General features: G+C 40.5%; 1 protein-coding gene across 1 annotated transcript; it reads left to right on the top strand.

Moving 5' to 3' along the window:
- The first annotated feature begins 762 nt into the window (after nt 1-762).
- entpd1 (ectonucleoside triphosphate diphosphohydrolase 1) lies at nt 763-18,535 on the top strand. Its single transcript, XM_079214186.1, has 10 exons — nt 763-870; nt 11,678-11,805; nt 12,113-12,230; nt 13,493-13,643; nt 13,956-14,115; nt 14,209-14,412; nt 14,571-14,828; nt 15,186-15,299; nt 15,430-15,567; nt 18,322-18,535. Exons 1-10 carry the CDS (start codon nt 855-857, stop codon nt 18,526-18,528), a joined length of 1,494 nt encoding a protein of 497 aa, XP_079070312.1. The 5' UTR covers nt 763-854; the 3' UTR covers nt 18,529-18,535.
- Nucleotides 18,536-20,063: the final 1,528 nt, after the last annotated feature.

Raw genomic sequence — 20,063 nt, 5'->3', positions numbered from 1 at the left:
GTTGTGGTAAAGTGCAGCCTGGTGTGGGAATTTGAATTGGACCTCCTGTGACCTTGCCTCAGAAACAGATGCAGCTTTGTTTTTCAGCCTTGGTAGAAGTGTGTGACGGGCAGGTAGTGTCAATGTCATGGCCCTTTCTTTATCATCCTGAAATGAAAGAATGCTCACTTAATGCCTCTTAAAGTTCACTTTATAGGCTCTGTCTTTGAGGTTAAAGACTTCCGTTGAGTCATTAAGAGACCAATTTCTTTCAACAGAGTTAAGATTACACCTATAAAAAAGAGGATGCCAGGTATCGAGGAGTTAAGCAGAGTTCACCCACTGCTTTTTCTCCAAGATCCCTCCAGCTCCCATCCAGATCTAACACTGCTTTCATGTTTGACCCATTTTTACAAGACGGAGCGGAGGCAATGACAATGAGAAAGAGAGGCAGAAGGAAGATGATGAAAAAGACACCAGTGGAAGAGAGTGTTAAGGCAGCGAGGGAGAGGCAGAAAGCGGGGAAAGGAGCCGACGCAGGAACACTGAGTGAAGGAGTGATGGCGGGAAAGAGAATGACAAAGGTGTAGAGAGAGAGAGAGAGAGGAAGGGGAAAACAGACGGCAAAGCTAAGGGCGCCTGGGAAGGAGGGGATTGGGCTGAGCAGGAGGGAGGAGGGAAGCTCTGCTTCTCCTAATAAAGCGAGTGTATGTGGAAGGAGGTGCTGAAAAGCGTTGGACTGAGCAGAGAGCAGTGTTACCCGAGAGAGGGAGAGAAAGGAAAAGAGAGAGGGGGAGATAGAGAGAGAGGGATAGAGGAAGAGAGGGGGGCAAAGAATAGAACGAGCATTGTGCATTGCTGCTGAGAAAGAACCCATGTCTGCACAAAGAGGTAGGTGTACTGCTATGACTGGCACACATACACAGATGCACACATAACGCACAACAGCAGGAAATCCTTATCACAGAAGTACATCCAGCAGCAGGATGTACCAGAAGTCGATACAGACAATGTTAAGTACCAGGTGAGTGTGTGTTCTCTTCCAACTGTGTGACTTGCCTTATTGCATGTAGCAGCTGTGTAGCAGTGTGAGGCAGGTGTGTGACTTTTCCATAGCATGTGTGTATGGACGGCATAAGCAGGTGCCTGTGTGTTTTGCATTTGGGATTCGGCAGGAGGTTTAGGGTCTGTGTGATTGTGAGGGTAAACAGTGGCACGCGTACAGAGGCACTGTGACGATCATGTGAGGTTTATGGTAGTTTATCAGGCAGAGTGCACGTGACTGAGGGTAGTGGCGCAACTTTATCTGATTAAGTGAATTAGGGTATGAGTTTGATAATAAATATGTTTTTTGTTTTGTGAGCTATATCAAATATATTTTTTGCGCCTGGTTTGTTTTAGACTTCCTATGTATCAGTTATTTCATTATATTTAGACCATCTCAAAATGTGTATAGGTTTGGTTTTTCAATAAGACACATGGCTACTCGTGTAGCTTTAAAGGGTAAATTCACCCAAATAACAAAACAATAAAACATTTATACCATGCTTATAGTTTGGTGCTGATGCTTTTGTCTCTTACATCCCATAATAATACAGGGAATTACATTTTTGTTAATCACTTTGAATTTTTGGTAAAACAGAAAAACTATGGTTTCCAAAAAGCGATTTCAAAAATATTCTGGAGATTCTTGCTAAACTATGTTTTAATGACGTGAGCACCAGTAAATATATCAGAGAAACCTGGAGAAATTAAAACCCATGTACGGGGTTAGTGTCAGTCCGAGGCTGGAGGCGGGGTCAGGCTGGACACCATGAGGACAGACCACTTCCCTGTGGCGAGCAGAGATGCTTCCTCTCATTTCTAATCAAATGACGCTGCCAGAGGTTCCCTTTTTCCAGGAAGCAGACGATGCTGTTTCACAACAGCCGGGACGAAGATATTTAGAGAGCTGAAGTGTTGTTGCTTCTTTCAACGTTAATGACAAACAAAAATGGCCAAGATTAATTGGAAAGAAGCAAGAAGCCCAGTGACAACTCAAGGACAAGGACTCAAGGACTAAGGACACAGTGTTCAGAGGCACAATGTCGCAATGTGTGTGGGAACGATATATCAGTGAAATACAATTTTGATTGACTGATTCTTAATTAAAGCATCTCTGCATTGAGACCTTTGGCTTTCCTCCACAACCTCTCAAAGTAACATATTGCAGTTAACTGTCAGATGGTGTTTATTATTGCTTTGGCCTGGAGTGTCACAGAAGGTCCGTAGGGCCGGGCAGCGCAAGGTAACTGAAAAACAAGCACAATTAGAAGGTTTAAATGAAGATGAAGGTTTATTTTTCCATAACACAGGGCAACTCAGGTAATTCCTCTCAATCAGAAATCAAAAGTCCATCAATAAACGTAAAGCGTAGGAGAAGGTGGTTCCTTAAACAAAAAAAACTCAACACAGCAAAGTCGAGGTAACGAGGTCTTCCTCCTCGTAGCAGTCCGTTCCCATACTGCTTGCCGAGCTCCTCTCCGCCATGTGCTTTCCCCCCTCTGCCCTTTATGAAGCGCCCCAGCTCTGCCTCAATTAGGTGCCTTAAGCACCTGCAGCTGGATGAGTGATGAGGCAGTCTGGGAGATGTAGGCTGCGGACGAATAGTCTTTTTTTGGTTAGGAAGGTCCAAATGACCCAGAAGTATCTAAGTGGCCGCCATGATAGAAGTTGTTTGAATGATCTAAATGCAAAGGAAAGGAGCTTCAGTGCTTCCTTACTTAGCTCCTTTAGCATAGCAAACTTGGAAGTACGAACAATGCTGTAAAGTGATCAAACTGCTGTAAAGTGATCAAACTGCTGTAAAGTGATCAAACTGCTGTATTGGTTATTCTCTTTGTTGTTGTAGCCTCAGCCCTCATTCTTTGATTTTACTTCAGTTAGAAACTTTGATGAAAGGGTTAAACTGGGCGAGCTCTTCAGTCAGCCATGTTTTAGAATATCATCTTTTGAATCAAATATTTTGTCACTTTACAAGTCAACCCTTCTAGGTCACACTGAGTTGTATGGTGTTTCATAAACTATTGTCTGCATATAATTATACACAGTTTATAATATGCATATAAACCATAATAACACAAAGGAATATGAGACATTATTAGTGTGAGAACGTATTTAATTCAGCATAGCAACTGAACAATGAAACAGTTTAGTAACGTTGTACTCTCTGTGACAAACCCTTGGTTTTACTTTTCTATTCTTTCTTTCTTTTCTATTCCAACCTTTTTAATGACGTAATACTTTGAACCAGTTTGCTCATGTCGTCTGTATGATGCAACGCTGTAAGAACACGGACAAAGTATCCTAAATACGCTTTTTTGTAGTCCATCTTTGGAACTTTGTAGTTTCACCGCTGCAGACCGACGTCACTAACATCCGCTTGCCGTCGCATCATTACTACGTAGTTTAGTGAAAGTGGAGTCGAGTTCTCTAAACACCGTAAAGACATATCATATCCACATGCATGTTGCGCCCCCTGTGTTTAAAAGCATGAAAATCCTGATATGGATAAATGAGTACTTTAAATTTGGATACTTCATAAACATTTTCCTGCCGATGCTTGTTTACTAAAAAGGTTGTGTATTTTTTCCTAAATTAAAAGGATTTAAATAACTGGTATTCAGCGGTGTGGTGACTGCACTATACCACATGTATTACTCCTACAATATCCACGTGCATGTGTCCTCACACGGGCCTATGAGTCGTTAGAGCTGAACCATCAAAACAGCACAACAAATTGTCCTCAGAGGGACGTCGTCTCGTCTTCCCGTCATTATGAAACCACATTCTCGCCTGTCACCCTTTAGTCATCGCTGAGTGTGAATTACAACCCTCTCAGTATCTGCTGATTCAAAACACCCTCCTTCTATCTCTTCCTCTGCTGCTTTGACGTCTCTTTATTGCCGGAGATTTATGAGCCTGCAGCCTCAGATCAACATGGGTGGGGACTCTTATGTCAGAGAGTATGTCCGACCTGGCAGGGCTTCAACATACTGCCATGAACTCCATCGTGTGTGCTACATTGTGTAAGGATGGTACATGAGGCAAACCTATAAACTGTGTACCTTGGCGTTTGTGTATGTGTGTGTGTGAGGCCTTGTGTTTGTATGAGAACTTTATTGTGCTGTACTGTTTAAACTTACAAAAAGCAGTTTGAACTATGGACTTCTTTTTGGTTGAATGAGGGCATTTGCTGCTTTTATATAGTCAGTGATTTAATTAAAGTTGAGGTATTAGGAAATGAATGTAGTCAATGGTCAACTTGAGGCAAGAAGAATGTGTTGGCAGTGAAAATGTCTTCGTGCTGTGAACGGTATTTTATGTGACACAGTTGTTGGATGCTGTTTTTGTAGGAGCATGATATGAATGCTGCTTGTCTAAGCAAGAGTTATTTATTCTGCAGGCAACATAAGTTAATGTTGATAATGATAACAGATGTTATGTGTTCCACTTCTATTTTTCAGCTCTGTCCTTTTTCCACCACTCCGCCTGTCCTCGTGTTTTCCTCATACATTGAACCATCCTCACCTTAACACTACATACGGTTTACAGAAGGGACGGAAATGGAAACACTGTGGACATGTGCGAGTGCAAAGTCTAATATGTGTTTGGTTGGTCCAAAGTGTTGGGTGTTCAGTGATACATTAGTTTTAGCAGTAATGAAGAAATAAAATGCTACGATTTCGTAGTAAATCATCACCACAGGAATTTAAAACATTATTGTTTTCATTTTACCATATATCCACACCTGCGCCACCAGAAAAAAATGAATCCCCTGAAGTCCTATTGCCGAAATAAAGATAGCTGAGGAGTCAGACTTTGGAAAAGGTTTTACTCGCATTACTTTCAATTTATCATATTGATTAGGCTACACAATATCGCCCACAACTGGATTTGTAATGAACAGCACTAAACCTGAGCTTCTGTGGTTGGATTGCCTGCTATAAAACAACATTTCCCTCTTCCATTTTATAAAGTTATTGTTAAATGGTTTATTTAAAAAGGGGACAGTGCACATTAATAAAAACATCTCTGTTAAAAGTGCCAAAGGCTATTTTCCATCTGTAGTCCTGTAGTTTAGCATCTGTAATGGCGAGCCATACTTTTGAGGTTGTTTTTGTGAACAGTAAAGCATTGCTCTTCACACTTGTAATATTACAACATTAAACAATGTAGTTAAGTGAGGACCCGTGCTTAACACTGGCCCTCATTTAACCTTGGTTTTAGGCTTGAGACTGAACTAGATTTGGGATTGGGCGAGGCGTCAGGGTTAGGCATGTAGATGTAATAAGGGAATGCGTTATGTCACAACAAATTTACACAAGTAACATACATATCTGTTTGTTGTTGATGCTTAACAGCGTGCAGTCTAGTCATTGTTGAGGTACCAAGAAAGTTCCTCTGTGATCTCATGCTGTTAATTTGCTTCTTAGGTAAGGCCTAATTTCTGTCTCAACGTGTTTGTGACCATGTGTATCGAGCTGCCAACGGCATCATTATTATGATTCATCAGTACACATAGTGCACTAACAGTCTTTCTCGACTTTAATCTAAAAGCATTATATGGAGGAAATTTGACTGGAAACTAAAAGTTCCATCTTCTTCTAAACACCTCTCAAAACTGACTGGAAGGAAAAGCGAGGTTCAGGCAACTTTACAGCTCTACTGTTACCACTTCCTTTACAGAATTTACTTCCACAAAAATAGCAGGGGGTGTTCTTGATTGGCACCAGCTGTCAATAATGGAGTCGTTTATTAATGCCAGAGCTGCTTGTTTACTTGCATCACAGCTGCATAAAAAGGGGTAAAGCAAGCTTACATTCAGTGACTCATACCTTATCTACAGTGTTAAAATAAGGCCCTTGCATGAATGTAAACTCCACATTTAGATTTGTGGCTAATATTTCACTCCAACGAGGGACATTCATCAAGATAAAAAAGACAATTGTTTTTTTTTGTCTCTGCTGGAGGTCAGGGAAAACCAGACAGGGTTAGTGTCAGTCCGAGACTGGAGGTGAGGTCATGCTAGACACCATGAGGACGGACCACTTCCCTGTGGCGGGCAGAGATGCTTCCTCTCATTTCTATTCATTTGACGCTGCCAGAGTTTCCCTTTTTCCAGGAAGCAGACGATGCGGTTTCACAACAGCCGGGACGAAGATATTTAGAGATCTGAAGTGTTGTCTCTTTCAACGTTAATGTCTGATGAGTCACATACTCCTGCAGGTATGCTCCAGTAAATGGGGGGAGCCAATAATACTTTAAATCAAAAGCACTTCACAATGATGGATAGAAATTATTGCACTTGATTATATAAGACCCAAGATAAGTTCCCTTGTCTTGCTCGTCAGCTGGTTGATGAATAAAGTGAAGGGGATTAGCCCCAAAGTTAGCAACAAGTCAGGCTGCCTCGGCACACTTAAGGTGGACTTATCTTTAAGGTGGACCAGCTGTTCTCCTTTATGTCAGTTTTTCCTCAGAATTTTATTTTTATTGTTACTTTTAACAATTTAACTGATAGTATGGTTAAAAGGTTCATTATTGACATATACTGCAACCTATTTTCTGTTTGTATGAGGAAAACACAATATTGAATGTTAAAATGTCAGCATCATCATGTTGTAGGTTAGATTTGTTACAATCAGAAAGTGAGAAACATCGATCGTGTCAGCCACGTTGGCCATTTTGTGGTGTGGCCGCCGATCCAGTGTGGGTGTGCGACTCAATATACATTAGGCTCGTTCGAGATGATCCAGTTCTCTCACGAGAGCAAGGCGGCCGCCGATTTTAGAGCCAGGCGCCGCATAGCCCTCCACCAACTGCGTGGCCCAGTGCATGATGGGAAACGCCTGGCTGTCGCCACATCAGAGAGCTGATTGGCTCTTAGATCTGACAGCAAACACCACGTGTTGTAGAAAATCCTTATTTTATGTGTAGTTGTAATACATAACGCTCAATTGTTGGCTATTAGTCTCAGGTTTAATCTAAAAACATATCTTGTGTGGTAGATAATACAAAATCTTATTTATACAACACATATCAAAACCAGTAGTAATGTATTTCACAGGCAGACAAAAAAAAGAACAAAGGATGCAGCTACACACACATTTCTACATAAATATATATTTATAAACACATATGAGTAAATCCAAACGTGATCTGTAAACTACAAGTAGCCTAAAGTTCGGAACTAACAGGAAGTAATTTTTTCTGTGACTAAGCGAGGCGCAGCTCTTATGAACGAGCCAATTAAGTTACATTTTTATTTACTGGTTCTTTATCAAAGCATTTCTTTATTGATATGTTTGGCTTTCCTCCACAACCTGTCAGAGTAACATATTGCAGTTATCACTCAGCTGGAGTTTTTAGTTGCTTCGCGCCTTCAGGTTCTTTCATATAAAATATCCCATATACAATAATTCTAATATTCTTTTCATCTTTCCTTCCATCTTCCCTTCTTTAGGCCTTTACACACAGGGGGCCTTTTCTTTAATGCGATCAACATGTTTTTGTTTGTTTGTCATAAATACATTCACACAGTAACGACAATATTATGCATTCAAAAGCGTGGCTTTTTTGGAACGGGGTCAATTTTGTTAAACTTTTGCACAGCAAATAAAAGGCATAAACAAATCAAGATCATCGTGATTTGTTAATGCCTTTTATTTGCACCTATATTTCGGAAAACAGCAACAACACGGAGGTTTTAACCAAGATGGCAAACTTTATTGCTCCTTTCGACCTGTCCTTTTTCCACCACTCCGTCTGTCCTCATGTTTTCCTCATACATTGAACCATCCTTACCGTTTAAGGGACAGAAATGGAAAAACTGTAGAAATGTGCGAGTGCATAGTCTTTTATGTGTTTTGGAACGTGGGGGCACTTTGGTTGGTCAAAAGTTTTGGGTGTTTCAGTGATACATGACTTTTAGTAGTAATGAAGAAATAAAATGCTACGATTTCTTTTTTATTACATGAAAAGTAAATCATTCCCAGAGGAATTTAAGTCACTGTTGTTTTCATTTGATCATTCATTCACACCTGCGCCACCAGAAAAAAAAAAATGCCCTGAAGTCCTATAGCTGAAATTGAGATGGCAGAGAAGTGTGTGTGTGTGTGTGTGTGTGTGTGTGTGTGTGTGTGTGTGTGTGTGTGTGTGTGTGTGTGTGTGTGTGTGTGTGTGTGTGTGTATCGAGCTGCCAACGGCATCATTATCATAATTCATCAGTACAATGAATGCACTAACAGTCTTTCTCGACTTTAATCTGAAAGCATTAAATAGGTCGAATTTGACTGGAAACTAAAAGTTCCATCTTCTTCTAAACACCTCTCAAAGCTGGCAGGAAGGAAAAGCGAGGTTCAAGCAACTTTACAGCTCTACTGTTACTACTTCCCTCATAGAATTTACTTCTACAAAATAACAGGGGGTGTTCTTGATTGGCACCAGCTGTCAATAATGGAGTTGTTTATTAATGCCAGAGCTGCTTGTTTACTTGCATCAAAGCTGCTCTAACACATTAATGCAAAATAAAAAAAACTATACAGTAATGACAATATAAATCAAGACGTTGTAAAACGAGTAAACATTCTTGGTAATCACATGTGGTTTAATTCTGACTTCATTTCAGCTGCATTCCTTCTTTGAGGAATCCAATAATGCCTTTGAAGCGATATGCGTTGGAGGCACAGCACATACAGTCATGCAGTCAGAGTTAGTGTTTGGACCTCCACTAAGATTGTCCCTGTATGGCCCTTTGATGTTTTTAAAGTCAGGATGATTGTATTTTATGTTATTATCTTCAGATTTTTTATTTTCATATCAATGAAGTCCAATTTATTTCCTCATGCATATGTAAAAAAAGTGAAAAGACACTTGAAAGCAATTTTCCTCCATGAATTTGAGTCCAGAATAAAGTTCTCTCTTTCTCTTAGCACAGCTCCACCCAGACTTTCTCAGCTTTGGTTCCAATATCTGCCAAAGCTAAGGACAAGTCATAAACCAAAATCCATAAAGAGACCTTCGGGTGACATCCCAAGTTTTATTTGCATTTTTCTCGGTTTACGGCTATCATCCAAGTGTCAGAGGGTCATTCATGACTAGGGTCACATCAGTGCAGAGAGCAGTCACACCCCTGTCACATGCATTTTAAAATCTCTCTCTCCTTTTATTCTTCTAGTTTCTTTAGTTTTGTTTTAAAGTGCTTTGTATATTTCATTGTTACTTTTAATATAGTAATATCTCATTTAGTTTAACTTGAAATACTTCATTTGAATAAGGTTGACTTCCCAAGTTCGACCATTGCCATTGTAAATAGCGTCTAAATCAGTGTTAGAATGTTTTTGTTGTTTTTTGATTAGTTTTTTTATATATGCATCACCGCAAAAATTACAAATTATGCACGAAATAAGATATAGTAACACCTCATTATTCGGTATGCATTAAGATGAATAATTATCCGTTATTCTCAAACGGATAGCACCGTTTGTTGTGTTTAAAAAAATGCAGCGAGGCAACAACACAACTTGCCAATTTTTCTAGCAGCTGTAGTTTGACACAGATTAGACAAAATGATTTCCAGAATTCACAGTGAATATGATACATAGCTGGACTACTGCCAAACAGCTACAGGATATTGTTTTTAAAAGGAGGAAAATAGCTGTGAACTTTGGTTGTTTGCTCAGTGAAATGGTATAAAACAATTACAGGATACTCTGTTTTGGCATTGTGTGTGTGTGTGTGTGTGTGTGTGTGTGTGTGTGTGTGTGTGTGTGTGTGTGTGTGTGTGTGTGTGCGTGCGTGTGTGTGTGTGTGTGTGTGTGTGTGTGTGTGTGTGTGTGTGTGTGTGTGTGCACGCTTCCTTCCTTCCGTAATGTGCGAGGCTTTGAGTCAGCTCTCTCAAGGAGAGGAAGGGCATGATAAGTGTAACATACTTTGACAGGAATTCCCTTGTTTAAACATGTATATGTGTGTATCTGCATGTGTGCAGCCAGTTAGGGGGAAATAACTGAATGGATCTGTGAATGGATCAACAAATTTGCAGGCAAGTCATGTTTTGGGTCTGCACTCAGAAGCCCACACACCAGCTCACCAGCAACCCCTATTCTTTTAACACAAAAACACAAACACACACACAGTCTCGGAGAAAAGCAGGGGATTCCGATCTGTCACAGAGATGACATCACAGCCAACCAGTGATAAAAACAGCTAAACAAGGGAGTCCCCACTTCCCCTCCCTCCTACACATACCAAAGAATGAACAGAGAGAGAGAGAGAGTAATGCTGGGGTGAGTGCCTCTCATTAGTTCACAGAAAGAGAGAGAGAGAGAGTCCCTTTAAGGAGTTCACATGCACACAAGCGCGCATCGACACACGCACAAACACACTTTAGCTGTGTCTCCATAGTGACTGGCTTTGCTGCCCCAGGAAATGCCAAACTCAGTGTTTCAGAGCAGCTCCCCCAGAAAGACAGCTCTCTTCTATAATCCTCTGTCCGGCCCTGACGGAAACACCTCTCGTCTTATCACTCTGCTACCTCCCTCTGTCCATTCTCCCCTCCCCATATTTCCCTCTCTCTCTCTCTCTCTCTCTCTCTTTCACACACACACTCTCTCTCTCTCTCTCCATATGCCTCACTCCCTCCACCCCTGCCAGTGGTAAATTCATTGACGTAGACAACAGAGGTAAGGACTCTCTTTCGCTCTCTGTTCAGCAATGGTGTGCTGCTTTTAAAGTGCTTTAAGTCACTGTCTTAGTTTCAGTCTGTGTGTGTTTTCCCACAGTAGACTATGGTCAGGTTTATCATTGCTGTATGTCCTGCTGATGCAGTGTGTGTTTGTGGCTCTCTGTGTCCTCATGAAATGTGTACTGTGCTCTACATTCAGGTCACTTTCTACAATGAGTGTACTTTGCCAGCTGCCATGCACCTAGATAGTGTCTGCTAGTTTACTTACCCTGGTAATGATCAAACAACCGTGTGTGCCTGTGTGCACACGTGTGTGTACTTTACAGTTCAGGCTTGTTCATCACTCTTTTCCATCACAACAGCCTTGTGAACACAGGCAGCCTGTTATACCCTTCTTTGTCCCTGTATACAGTAAACTGGGAATATATTTGCACATATACTCTACAATACTATCTGTGGTTGTGTGTGTGTGTGCGTGCGCGTGTGTGTGTGTGTATCAAATATATTTAGGATTAGAATAATACCTCCAACAGGATGTTGAAATCATTAGTTACAGTAACTCATTGCCATAGCTTTAATCATAATAGGTCATACTTTTTTTATTGTATGGCATTGCTTTGTATAAACACGCCAGCTATTTCCACCAGTTGTTTTCCTTTTGATCATGTTCCAAGGTGGAGTCTTGTTGATCTTCCTGCATTACCTCAGAACTTTGATGAAACAATGAACAGCTTAGCATGAGTACAGACAAACCAAATCAGTAAAAATCCATCTGTAGCCATTGGTTACAAAACAACACAATTAAAGACATTTGCAAATCCCCCGACAGGCTCTCCCTCATACATACTCACATCTGGATGCAAGATTGGCTAACATTCCTCTTTCCAATGTGTCCCCATCTTCCCTTTTTTCTACCCCATGCAACCCCTCTCACTTCTCCTTCCTGTCTGTCTGTCTTTCCGCCCCCGCTCTCAGCGATGAAAGAGAAGAACCCCTGGCACCGGCCGGTGACCATCATCATCACTGTGATTGGTGTCATAGCGATTGTTGCCTTGGTGACGGTAGCAGTTGTGCAGAACATGCCCCTCCACCAAAAGTACAAGGTATGGAAGAGGATCTCTGTCCATTGTCCACAAGCCAAATATGGTCTCTTGTCATTATGACCTCAACCTGTACTACTGGTTATGCACTGCCAAATAAGGTGTGAATTTTAAATCACCACTGTTCTGTTTTACTCCATAGTTTCTGCACTAAACGAATGCTATTTTGTTTGCACAGATAAGTGCTACACTTCTGGAAAGTTAGTCTGGGAGCTATGCAGTCTTTATACTTCAAGTGTTATGTGATGGAAGTTGTCCAGAGTAAACTGTCAGTACTGAACTGGAGTTCTTACTTCTGTCTCCGCTCAAGTATGGGATCGTGCTGGACGCCGGCTCCTCCCACACATCTCTGTATATCTATGAGTGGCCAGCTGAGAAGGATAACAACACTGGGAGAGTGGAACAGAAGCATTCCTGCACAGTGGACGGTATGCGCTGCACAATGTCGTCACATAGACACACGCTGCCCTCACATTCACGTACACAACCACTAATGCGTGGTAATGCAAATATTTAGGAAAGCGCACTCATAAATGTGCATGTTTACACAGTTTCACTATTGTGTGTAATTAAATATTTAAATGATGTAGCACAAAAACTAAAGTGTCTTCATGTGTAAATGCTGATGTACTTTTTGATACTAATGCATACTCTTTAATGGCTTCATACGTTGTTTTAATAATAATAATAATCTAATTGGTTATCACCTGATCATTTCAGCTTAAAACCAATTACATCCTGTAAAAGGCATCTGGAGCCAAACACTTTTTTTTAACTTATCAACATTTACAACTCCACACTTGATGGATTATTGTATTGGACGCGACATTTATTAATAATGTACTTGCATGTATGGCTACGGATGTAAAACGTCATTATAAAGGCACAGTTTATTTTGTCTTGGAACTGGCAGGGAAATCCAGATGTGTCTGTCCAGAGTGCCTCAGCCTGAAGGCAACCTTCTTATGCAACCACATCTCTCTTAATGATTAAAGCACCTTTAATCATATAATAGAAAGGTCTGTCAACCTGACTCAGCTTCTCTTCTGTACGTTGAACTGCTGCTGCCTATCAAAGCACTGTTAGTGTGTGCGGGGCTCCCTCTTCCTGTAATTTACATTGGCTAACAAAGCTTGAAGCAGAATGCTTTCATTGATACCAGCTGGCGAACTCCCATGGACAAGAGGACCAACACGCTTCTCTGAGAAAGGCTCGCTTAAAACAACACTGTCCAGTTGTTTTTTTTTTACTGTTTTTCTTGAAATGAAACTAGAGCTGTTTTTAAAGGTTTAAGTAGCTGGGCTGAGTGCAACGGTCAGCGTAAGAAAGTCAGAAAGTATTGTGATGTAAACTATAACATTGCTGGTTTTGGTCTTTTCATGGGATTTGAACTGTCAGACAGACATGGAATATGACCAGGCATGCCCTTTAACCCAGTTGCATCATCATGTAGTTTGGCCAGCTGGCAACCTCAAATAAAACCTGTGTAATACCTGGGAAGCACGCTTCCAGGAAGCGGACTCATTGATGACGTCAGCTCCACACTTTTTTTCTTCTTCTCTATAGCAATGTTCTTGCCAGTTAATGGATTTTTACAGATGAGGCTAGGATCTCTGAACTCCTGGCTCTAATTAGATTTCATGGTCTCTATTTAAGAGAAATGACTCCAACCTCCTCTTGACACTTGCAGGTCCAGGTATCTCCAGCTATGCGTCTGCTCCACTGAAGGCAGGGGAGTCTCTGAGGGCATGCATGGAGGAGGCCGAGCAGCGGGTGCCCAAAAAAAGGCACCACGAGACCCCTCTTTATCTGGGGGCTACTGCCGGAATGAGATTACTTAAGTACGGCAAACGTCCACCCACACATCCCCATGATCCATCATCAAACATGCATCCACAAAAAGTCACACACCATGCTTTTTCATGCTGACGCACTGATGCATCCCAAGCCTTCACTCTATGATTGTGTTTGTGTTGGCAGGTGAAGTGCCACAATCTGTGGCCTATTTCATATGCCTGCTTTGTGATTTAATAGCAGGAATATGTTACTGCCCGATCGATTACATACGACACAGTCTATTTATTATTTATGGGCTGCTGTATTTATTTGAATTATGGATGTGAATCAGCCTAATGAATGTGTGTTGTGCGCAGCCTGGAGAACAGCGTGGCGTCAGACAAGGTCTTTCAGGCCGTGGAGGAAGCCCTGCAAAAATCCCCCTTTTCCTATCAGGGGGCGAGACTACTGCAGGGCCAGGAGGAGGGCGCCTTTGGCTGGGTCACAGTCAACTACTTGGATGACCGCCTCAAACAGGTCTTCCCTTGTTTGTTTTCCTACTTTTAAATGTGCTTCCTGTGCATCAGTCAGCGTGCTACTGACTTTAATGCCTTTTTGTCTCTGCTGCAGGGCTTGGAAACCACCGGCGCCCTTGACCTTGGCGGGGCCTCCACTCAGATTAGCTTTGTATCCGATCATTTCGACGGTTCAGAGTCGCCCAGCAACTCCGTCACTTTCCGACTTTACGGAAATGACTATAACCTGTACACTCACAGCTTCCTGTGTTACGGGAAAGACCAAGCACAACGGATTGCTCTGGCACACCAGACTCAAGTAAATGACTGCTTTCTTCCTCTGTTGACATTATTGTTCGGGTTAAATCTAATCTAATCTGTGATCATTTAAGATTTATTAATATTCAAGAGTGATATGATATGCTGAAATGTACAATTATGTTGACTCTAGTCTCTATCTTGCTCTCTCTCTTCTAGGCAGGTCCAACAGCAGTATCAGATCCTTGTTTCCACCCTGGGTACACGGTAAATAAGGCCTACGCTGAACTCTATGACAGCCCCTGCGTATCAAAATTGAAACCACATGGAGCTCCTGCAACTTTCGAGCACACCGGGACAGGAAACTTCCAACAATGCCAGGAAGTCATCAAAAAAGTGTTTAACTTTGCTAACTGCAAATACAGGCAGTGCTCTTTCAACGGGGTCTTCCAGCCAATTCTGCAGGGGTCATATGGGGTAAGTTATCAGGTTGTCTCACTTATATCTAGTGGTATCTAGCCATGCAGATGCTTTCTTTCTAATGTAGGTAAATGGCATTGTTCTTTGTGTTGCACATTTAGAACTTCAACTGAATATATGACCATTTTTCTCCCAAAGAAATATTGAGAGTAACATAATCATCCAGAGTAACAGACATACTGCTCCTGGAAAGAGATGTTGCTGCTGTTGTTGATTTTGCATCTGTAATAGCCTCACAGCTAATTGCAAACCAAAGACATAATATCTGGCTCCCCCTATGATAATAAAATATGTATAAACTGACTACTTTAGATAACTTCCTTTTGCCTCATCTCTTCCTCCCTCTCACTCAAGGCTTTCTCTGCTTACTACTTTGTGATGGACTTCCTCAATCTGACTGATACATCCATCCCTCTGGAAACTGTCAAGGAAAAGCTCAAACTCTACTGCGCTACACCTTGGAATCAGGTCGGGGCACATTTATGCATCCGTTACAAACACAAAACACATGTCCAGCCATATTTATCTGATTTCCTGTATTGAGTCCTGCAGAATGCCTATACTTGATGATATCCCTGTATTTAACCTGTTTGAACAGATCGTGCAGCAGCATCCAACGGCAAAACCAAAGTATCTGGCTGAGTACTGTATATCCGGCACGTACATCATCACCCTGTTGACAGAAGGATACAACTTCACCTCAGCGAGCTACTCCGACATTACACTCATTGAAAAGGTCAGTAGATCACGGCCCACTCCTTTCCTTCCTCACACGTCAGAGCAGTAACACCTTTGTGTGTGTGGGTGTGTGTGTGCCCTTGGCCTTCTATCTTTCTGAGGACCTATTTGAGTTTTGGACCTTCCTCGCTCCCAGATACTCAGCCTCAACATTACTCTTTGTCCTCCTCTCTCACTTCATATAATCCCACTGCTAAAAAAAGATTATAAAGGATTGCTCAATTGAGAAAAATGAACTTTTTATTTCCCCCTGGGGATGAATAAAGTATCTATCTATCTATCTATCTATCTATCTATCTATCTATCTATCTATCTATCTATCTATCTATCTATCTATCTATCTATCTATCTATCTATCTATCTATCTATCTATCTATCTATCTATCTATCTATCTATCTATCTATCTATCTATCTATCTATCTATCTATCTATCTATCTATCTATCTATCTATCTATCTATCTATCTATCTATCTATCTATCTATCTATCTATCTATCTATCTATCTATCTATCTATCTATCTATCTATCTATCTATCTATCTATCTATCTATCTATCTATCTATCTATCTATCTATCTATCTATCTATCTATCTATCTATCTATCTATCTATCTATCTATCTATCTATCTATCTATCTATCTATCTATCTATCTATCTATCTATCTATCTATCTATCTATCTATCTATCTATCTATCTATCTATCTATCTATCTATCTATCTATCTATCTATCTATCTATCTATCTATCTATCTATCTATCTATCTATCTATCTGATGGATTGGCTCAGTCTAAAAAAAACAACAACAACCTGACCAGAAAACGTCACCTGATACGTACTTCCTCAGTTCAGTCTACCGTTATAATAAAGGGTTATGAAGTTACATTTGGCAGAAAAAGGCTCTGCTGTTTGAGGGAGCTTTTAAACAACAACAAGGATCCTGTGAGGGAACTAATCCCCCAATACGCCTACGATTGATTGTTACCAGATAGAACATTGAAAGCAGATCTATGTGATTAATGGACGACCAGTTCTACCTGCGAAGCCACAGCCATCCGCTACCAAAGCATCTTAGTGATTAAGTATATGTGTTCACTATACTGCATAGTATCTCTAATTGTAAGCCACGCCCCGTTTCCTCTCTTAAAACTAGCAATGAACAGGGGATTTCCCTTCATTACAGTATAAAGAAAAGTAAAGCTTTCACATAAACTGTGTTTAAATGTCTTGACTAAAGTATTTACTTATCCATCCATCAATTATCTGAAACTCCTCATCCTATGAAGAACAATTATGAATATGAATGGGCCTTCCTTAAGCATTTTCTTGAGGCTAATATTAAAAGGAAATAATGTGAGCAAGACAATATTACCCCCTGCTGGGCAACTCAATCGCAAGGCACACCATCAGGGGAAAATATTACAAAAACCCATTCAGCCCATGACTTTGTTACTATACTAACTTGGTCATTAAAGCAAGAAATCACAATGTACACAAAATGAAACCTAACAATTGAATTATGTTTCACACACATGCAAATACACGTCATTTAGCAGAAGCAACACATAGTTCAAGTTAAATAAATGCAAGCTAAATTGAAGTTTAGTTAAGTTAAGATGCGTCAACAATAGTGCTTACAGCTTGAAACACTACAACAACAACAACAACAACAACAGCTGCCAGCATTACTAACAATGAAAGTACAACAGCACATCAGTCGGTACTTCCTTTGGACGCCGTAGAAACCATGATAGAACTCAGGTGGGTCTAGAAAAGGTGGACATTTGCCCGCCGCCATCTTTTTTTAATCTTATCTAATCTGCCCGCCGCCATTTTTTGCAACCAGATGTGACACGACTCTGGACATGTTTATGTGACCAACATGATACAAGTAACCAGTGAGTCTCCAGTCAGCAAACACACAGAAACCAACGGTTGTTATGATGATGCAGCAACCAGAATAATGATAGTGATAAAGTAGCTAAATAATGGGAAGGCCAGACGGTTGCAGGTCAGCTGCGGTAGGATCGTGTATGAATCCTCTATGGTAGTGAGAGGTGTTATGTTTATGGTTAGAAAAGTATAACAGACAATAAAAACTGGAATTATTCAAATATTTTACAAATAGATTAATTCATAAATAAGTGGAATCAATTGCTAAGCATTTTATTGTTTGATATGTATTCGGGCAATATTATTATTATTTAATTTATTTACAAATGAATATGAATCAATAAATCAAATAAATTATAACGTTTTTTTGTTAAAGCAAAACAATGAATACATACAATACAATAAATGAAGCCTGACCTAAATATATAATTAGAAACTGAAGTGGGAAAAATCTTCTTCTTATTGAAAAAAATATATTATCTGTGTGTATTTATATAAGAAGTTTATACTTATATAAGTTTGATTAGGGTATGTTTTTGATGTGTGTATTAATATGATAAGAAAACATTTTGGTTTCAAACAATTTGGTTGAAAGTTCAAGGCTTCTTTTACCGTCTCCCGAAAGAGAACATCTTCTTGGATTAAATGAATTGCTGCAAACAATAACAAACATGTTACGTCTGTGTCACCAGCAGAACGCCATGGAGTTGTGAGAAAATGCTTATTCCTTAAGCAAAAGCATAAATATGTATGCAAGTAGAAGTGAGGAGACCACATTAAAGGTGCAGTGCACCTCAAAGCTGCAGGACATGAATACATGACAGTGATAGTTTCCCCTCTTTCTGTGTTTGTGTCCAGATAAAAGGCAGTGATGCAGGCTGGACGCTGGGCTACATGCTGAATCTGACCAATATGATTCCAGCCGAGGCCCCCGACACTCCCCCTCTGCCCTACGCCGGCTACGTCTCCATCGTCACCATCATTGCAATAGTGCTCTTCATCCTCTTCCTCATCAGCCTGCGCCCTCTCTGGACCCGCTGCTCCAAACAGCAACAGATCGTATAAAAGCACATGCACAGACGTATGCAGAGGGCGGCTAGCGAGGGAACGTCTGTGAGAGCTTGTGATGGTGTTTTTATAAGATAGTCAATTTTACAATTTTCAGCTTTCGTGGGGGGTTAAAGGTCAACGTCTTCTGCACATCAACAGTCCTGCAACTCATGTGGATTCAAGGCCATTCCAGAAGGACAAATACTTTCTCTACTCTTTCTACAGAGTGATGGACAGTTCTGTTTATGTGCGAGTGTGTGTGTGTTTGAATGGGTGCCTGTGTGTGTGCGTACATATATCAGTCTGCATGTATGGGTCTTGAATTATGATGTGAATATGATACTGTACTGTTTAAATAAATAAAATAACCTTTGTTTATATAAAATGTTTAAATCGCTTATCATTTAAAAAAAAAAAATCATCAAAAATGTTTAAAGTTGCATGTTTTATTTACATTGTATGCAGAAAGCTAATGGGATTTTATAAAAACTACAATTAAAAAGTTTTGCTCTTAAAAGTAGCAAATTGACAATTGAAACAAAATCATCTTTGGAAAGTAAATTACATCCTTTTATATCTTGTGATTTTAACCCATTGTTTCGGATTCACTAGCAGCGCATGACTAAAATGGTTCATTAAAAAAACCCTCACACCTCAGCTGTGATAATGACACATTCATGCATACATTACATTTGTTATGAACCGGTCTCCTGAGCCGCATGAGGGATAAAAACCCAGTAACTCTTTTTGTGTATAACATGAAAGCGCTGCCCTCTACTGGTGAAAGAGCACACATTACAGTATGATTACCCCATTGAAATATATTCAATGTCCAGTTTATGAGGTATAGCGAGCTAAAAATAATGCAGTCTAATACAACAGTCCTGCAATACGTCTTCCCTTTATGGAAATCATAATGTTGTTATAGTTTAAGAAAGATGTTGATTCAACTTCATGATAATTATGGAGGCTGAAGTTTGGTGCTGTTTAACTATATTGCGTTATACTGACATGTTTCTAATATTTTGTCTTAAATAACCTTTTATGGGAATCCGATCCCATAATGTACAGTAGGCCAACTGATAGTACACACGGTTCCCTAGTGCTGCTATTCCAAATTTCCTATGCAAATACCACCATAGATTATATGAAGTGCTAAGAGCGGGTGTGAAATCCTCTAGAGAAAACTGTGCCACTTTGGAATTACGGCATCAAGGCTTTGGCAGGAAGTGGAACCTTGTGGGGTTTCCCTCCGTTTGGTGGGCCCAGCCCTTCCTGTGTCACAGCTAGAGAGCTCTTATCTGCAGGGAATGGGAGCTGCATGGGAGAAGGAGAAAACAATGCCATCCCCATAATCTGTGGGTGGTTCCTCTGTTACGCCACACAATGGCTGTTGGTGTTGGCAATGGCAGAAAGCCCTTTTTAAGTGATTAAGTGACCCAGCTCACACGTATACATGTACACACACATGTGCTCAGGCTCCTTATAAACACATATACACATTTAGAGGTCAAAGCCGGTGTGTCCTGAGCAGTCAAATGCAATGTTTT

Source organism: Taurulus bubalis (assembly GCF_910589615.1).
Source record: "Taurulus bubalis genome assembly, chromosome: 2".
Lineage (NCBI taxonomy): Eukaryota > Metazoa > Chordata > Actinopteri > Perciformes > Cottidae > Taurulus > Taurulus bubalis.
This window is presented reverse-complemented; position numbering and strand designations above follow the sequence as displayed.